This window comes from Grammomys surdaster, unplaced genomic scaffold (assembly GCF_004785775.1).
Source record: "Grammomys surdaster isolate TR1022 unplaced genomic scaffold, NIH_TR_1.0 258, whole genome shotgun sequence".
In the NCBI taxonomy this organism is placed as follows: Eukaryota; Metazoa; Chordata; class Mammalia; order Rodentia; family Muridae; genus Grammomys; species Grammomys surdaster.
The window spans coordinates 2,258,744-2,264,300 of NW_021604699.1; the positions used below are offsets into that span (position 1 = coordinate 2,258,744).

At 41.0% G+C, this 5,557-nt stretch overlaps 1 protein-coding gene across 2 annotated transcripts; it reads left to right on the top strand.

Moving 5' to 3' along the window:
• The first annotated feature begins 454 nt into the window (after nt 1-454).
• LOC114627783 (cytochrome b-c1 complex subunit Rieske, mitochondrial) lies at nt 455-5,086 on the top strand. 2 transcript variants are annotated; one of them, XM_028775692.1, is made up of 3 exons: nt 466-586; nt 644-752; nt 4,175-5,086. In XM_028775692.1, exons 1-3 carry the CDS (start codon nt 539-541, stop codon nt 4,783-4,785), a joined length of 768 nt encoding a protein of 255 aa, XP_028631525.1. In that variant the 5' UTR covers nt 466-538; the 3' UTR covers nt 4,786-5,086. The 2 variants fall into 2 exon arrangements, with proteins under 2 accessions (XP_028631524.1, XP_028631525.1); XM_028775691.1 differs by having other exon boundaries at nt 455-752.
• The last annotated feature ends 471 nt before the right edge of the window (nt 5,087-5,557 follow it).

Sequence of the window (5,557 nt, forward strand, 5' to 3'; positions counted from 1 at the left end):
CAACTCCAAAGCGTAGTATATGATGAATAATCGTAAGCCACTGTCATTGTCAAACTTTGCACAAAGATTTCTGGGTTTTTTGTTGTAAGATGATAAAAATTGTCATAGCAAAAGACAAAAAGTGGCTGGTATTTATTCTAGGTGATAGGCGTTAGGAAGTGGTAATAGTCTGGTCTTTAATTCTGTAATAAATTTTTCTCATGCCTACGTCGTCCCTGATTTAAGTTTTTGCCCTAAAGGAAGGATCTCAATCAGGACCACAAAGAATTCCTAATTCCTCCTGACTCCTGAGGCAGGGCGACCAGGTCAGCCACCGGAGAGTCAGCGCCAGGCCCCGCCCTTTCCCGTCCCGCCCCCAACTTGCACCCGTAGCCACGCCTCCAACGCGGCGATACTCCGGATTCGCTTAACTTTGCGAAACTCCCTTTCCGGCGTCGCGCTGACGTCACAAGTCCTGCGCCTCCCGCTCCTCTTCGGGCCTGCGTTCGAACGGAAGGTCGTCCCTGTGACCGACTAGGTGGTTGGAGCAGCTGTCGCCATGTTGTCGGTCGCTGCCCGCTCGGGCCCGTTCGCGCCTGCCCTATCGGCCACGTCCCGCGGGGTGGCGGGCGCGCTTCGGCCCCTGTTGCAAGGCGCGGTGCCCGCCACCTCGGAACCACTTGTTCTGGACGCGAAACGACCCTTCCTGTGCCGTGAGTCGCTGAGTGGCCAAGCCGCGACCCGGCCTTTGGTGGCCACGGTGGGCCTGAATGGTGAGCCGGCTTCGGGGTGCCCAGATCTCGTTCCTTGCGGCTCCAGGTCCCGGGCGGCGGCGGAGGGCGGTGTGCTGGGATGAGTGGGCCGGCCGTAGCGACCTTGGCAGGCCAAGCGCCTCCCCGAGCCGGCGGGCGCACGGCGACCGGCTGCGAGGCTCCAGTGGCCACATCCCCCAGGCGTCAGGAGCCTGTCTGCTCCTCAGTCTGAGTTCCCTGCTCAGGCTACACTTGACTTCCTTGGTTAACTTTTAAGATTGGCCTCCCTCTATCACGGCTAAGTGACGGAGATACTGTTGGTCACAGGAATTTGACCTTGGGCAAGTTTTCTCGTTGTTACCACAATTTTGTAGGGGTGTCGTGAGTATTACATGAGAGAATTCTATGTAAAACTATTGGTACGGTTTAGACGATAAGTGTTCAAAATAGGAATTGTAAAAAAAAAAAATGTAGGAAGTTGTCAGTGTACTGGTACAGCCGCTTTTCAGCATCATCACTCCCCAGCAGCCCCATCCCTATAAACAAAAACAGTACTGAGGTCAGTTCCACTGTAGGGAGTTAGCAGTGGTTTCAGATACCTGGCTCGAGGGCTTTCATAGTCTTACTTAATCGTGAAGAAGAGGCAGACGTAAATGATACTGTTTTACAGAAAACAGACCACCAGAGGTGAAGTGACCCGTACAGTGGGAATCTATGCAGCACGGTCCCTTCCTAGTTTATCTAAGTCTATGCTTCCATTCCCTTGTGATTTAATACTCTAGAAAGCTTGCTGGTGTCTCCTGAAATACAGGAAACTGCACTGGGCTCTTTGGTTTCTGCTCCTGCAGTTGACGCTTCACTTTTCCAGGTAGAATAAACTTTGATTTCAAGTTCACACAGACAGTTGAGTTTAGAAATATCATTCACTTTAAACGAATGAAGTTCATATCACACAGCTTTCTCCTCTATACCAAACAAACTAAAATACTATAATTGTTCGGTGTATTACCTACTTGGCACTGTTTGGTGTTGAGTTTATGACCTTTCTACATGTTAATCAAATTGCCTTCTTGGGCAGCTTTCACTATGCATTCATTCTCTATCTGTCTCGATCTCTGCATGCATCTCTGTCTCTCCCTCCCTTCTTCCCCCCACCTTCTCTCTTTGAGGCAGGGTCTCACTCTGTATCCTAGGCTGTCCTCAGACTCATGATCTTCCTGACTCTGTCTTCCCAGAGCCACCATGGTTAGCTTTTCCTGCAGATTTTTAATGATCCCCACTGGGTTTGCTGTATATCTGTAATTTAGCCTTTAACCTTAATTTCAGGTCAGAAATGTTATTTTTACTGACACTTCCCACTTTATTGTTGAGACTTCTGGCCTTGATTTTAAGGGGTAGAATAGCTCCTTAATTTTTGTCTCCCAGTATCAGATTTTGTATACATTTGATTCAAGATCTTTTTTCTGGGTAAATGTGAAGGAAAATTAATGGATCTTTGGAAAACTTTTCAGGACAGACTGTAATAGCCTCCCTTGTTCTAAGACTGATTGGGTTAAGGGGTCAGTAGGTGAGAAGGGAGGGAGGAGAGACTGCAGAGATGAAAAGCATCACCTCAGTTTGTCAGATAGCCAAAAGGTTTCTAGTAAAAATTGGCATGCCTGCTTCATGAAAGCATTTTCCAAACCACACAATGTAGAAGCAACACATTAAAATCCATCTGGGTGGCCATGGAAAGATAGGTAGTGACAAAATGGGTGGATTTGGATTCAAAGTGTATGGAGGAAAAAGTCTGATTATGGGAGCATCTCTTTAATGCAAATTTCTAGGTACCTTGGCACTACAACTACAAGTTTACCTACCTTAGATTTCCTTTATTTTGAGGTTATATTTCAATAACTGATCATGCATCAGGTTGGAATGAAATTAAGCATCTGTGCTTAATATAACTTGCGGAAATTACATAGGTGACGACTTTTGCAACAATTTCCTAAAGGTTCCTTGGTTGATAATGGTGATGTGTAATGTTTTAGTTATCTTGTATTGTTAGGCGGAGGTGGTTGTGGGTACTGTTGAATGTAGAACTGTGAACTTGGCTCTTCTGGTTTAGGTAGGCAACACATTTTTTTTTAGTGTAATTCCAGGCATTGTCTTGGGGAAGTAATTCTTACTTGATTCTAAATGCCAGTTTGCACCATCACATTGATATTAGGTAGATTAATACATAATTAATGTCATGTGAGTCTACAAAGTCCTAAACCTAATTTAGGTTGCCACTATGCATGCTTCAGTTCTTTCCCCAAAATGATAGGATTGAAAAAGTAATTTTGATAGTTTTCATTCTTGTTTGAATTCATGACTTTCATAAAGTTACTCACTTTGAAGTCATGTAAAAAGTAGGTGAAATATTATTAATATTTGGGTATTGAGGTCTCTTAGGATGAGACATTTGAAGACTAAGGTAACACTTCACTTTTAGTGGCATTGTGTGTTATGAGTAGATATTTATTTGAAAAAATTTATTTTTCTGAAAATAAAAGTTTTTAACACCCTATTTTTTCCCCTAAAAAAGTAAGTGTCATGGTACTTCTTAAAACATACATTTTGCAAGGATACGTATTTTCATATATATAATTGTTATATCTATTATTTTGTTGAGGAAATTTACTTTCTAAATATAGTTGAAGAGTCATGCCAGTAAGTTCCTTCTTTTTGTCAGACACTTACTTACAAATGGCATGAGAGAGAGAGAGCATATGCCACTTCTACTTTCAAAGTCTATGTAAGCAGTAAATATTCCTAGATGTTTTTTCATCTACCACAAACATTTGGCCCATTTTATGACCTTCAAGAAAAGTGTCCACTCAAAGAGTCCACAGTATGAAAAAGAAAGATTTTTTTTATAGTCATTGTTAGTCTACTGAAGGAGAAGATATATAAAAATCACATCCTTTTTTTCCGTATTCAATTTAATAATTACATTGCAGTTTATTGAGTGCTGCTGCCTGTTCTGATAGTTGTTATTCTCTGACACTAGAGGCTTTCTTTGAAGATAAAGTAATATCAATTTATGCTCTGGAATCCGAAATTAACAATCCTTACGTTTTCTATAAAGTATACCAACAAATCACAGGATTTGTTGTCTTGTAATTAGTATGTTACAAACTTTAGCCAGTTGTTTTTGCAGGAAGCACATAGCAGAGATAGAAGGCTAGGCCTTTGCCTTGAGATGATCACACAGCAACTTGTTAGGTGAACTAAGTTTAATTAGTGTAGTTGGATAGTCTTATCTAAGCAATTGTTTTTTTTTTAATTAAATATCTGTTTATTGTGTTATTTGCCATATAACTCAAAAATCTTTGCTAATGTGTACCCCTTTCAGGACATACTTTTAATTGTGTTTTTTGTTTGTTTGTTTGTTTGTTTTTTACTTGTTTGTTTTGCAGTTCCTGCTTCTGTTCGTTATTCCCATACAGATGTCAAGGTGCCCGACTTCTCTGACTATCGTCGCGCTGAAGTTCTCGATAGCACAAAGTCTTCTAAAGAGAGCAGTGAGGCTAGAAAAGGCTTCTCTTACTTGATAACAGCAACAACTACTGTGGGTGTTGCATACGCAGCCAAAAATGTGGTCACCCAGTTCGTTTCCAGCATGAGTGCTTCTGCTGATGTACTGGCCATGTCGAAGATCGAGATCAAGTTGTCTGATATTCCAGAAGGAAAGAACATGGCTTTTAAATGGAGAGGCAAGCCTCTGTTTGTACGCCATAGAACCAAGAAGGAGATTGACCAGGAAGCTGCAGTTGAAGTGTCCCAGTTAAGGGACCCACAGCATGATTTAGATCGCGTAAAGAAGCCTGAATGGGTTATTCTGATAGGTGTCTGCACTCATCTTGGTTGTGTACCCATTGCAAACGCAGGAGATTTTGGTGGTTATTATTGCCCCTGCCATGGGTCACACTATGATGCCTCAGGCAGGATCAGGAAGGGCCCTGCGCCTCTCAACCTGGAAGTGCCTACCTATGAGTTCACCAGTGATGATATAGTAGTTGTGGGTTAGACACTTTGACTCAGGGCCTAGGTTTCTTTCAGTCTTCATGTCCCCTCAGAAGAGTTGAGAGTAAGCCTTGTGTACATCTAGGTTGGTTGATTTAAGATATTTAAGAATTGTTAATAATGTATTGACAAACGTTGATGTGAAGTAATTGAATTCACTGTTGAATATTATCAAGCATTAGCATAATAAAACCACTGTTGAACATCGTTAAATTGAGTCACAGACTTGAAAGGTGCAATGTCTTTGATAGCTAATTCTAATAAAACATTAAAGATTGTTGTACAAGATATTTGTGAAATCTAAATTGGCATTCTAATTATTTAATTTTCTATTCATATCTTGAACTTGAGAAGAGGTAGGGACATCATTTTTCACTTCAAAGTGGATGGGGAAATCATTTTGATATCTAATATTTTTCTGTTTTGATATTAAGCCTTTTACAGTTATGGAAGTATATAGTATTTTATTGAAATATTTTCATTTTTATAGACTGGATTTTACTCTCTCGCCAAACTGGTCTCAAACTTGTCTTCCTCTGCTTCCTAAGTATAGAGTGACAGGCATGTGCCATCACATTTAGTTCTTAAGTTTTTCTCCAAACAAAAACTAACAGGACTCCCTTGAAAGCCTAGAAAAGACAAAGAAGAAAAACACAAATTCAAAATATTATTCTACTTAAAGATAAACATTCCCAATATTTGCATGTATAGTGTTATATAACATTTTTATAAAGATGTGTCCATGGGTCTTTCTTGATAGGAATTATATCCCCTGT

Coding starts and splice junctions, on each gene's coding strand:
- LOC114627783 (XM_028775691.1), top strand. CDS start 539: ATGTTGTCGGTCGCTGCCCGCTCGGGCCCGTTCGCGCCTGCCCTATCG. Junction 753..4,174: donor GGCCACGGTGGGCCTGAATG/GTGAGCCGGCTT, acceptor TTTGTTTTGCAG/TTCCTGCTTCTGTTCGTTAT.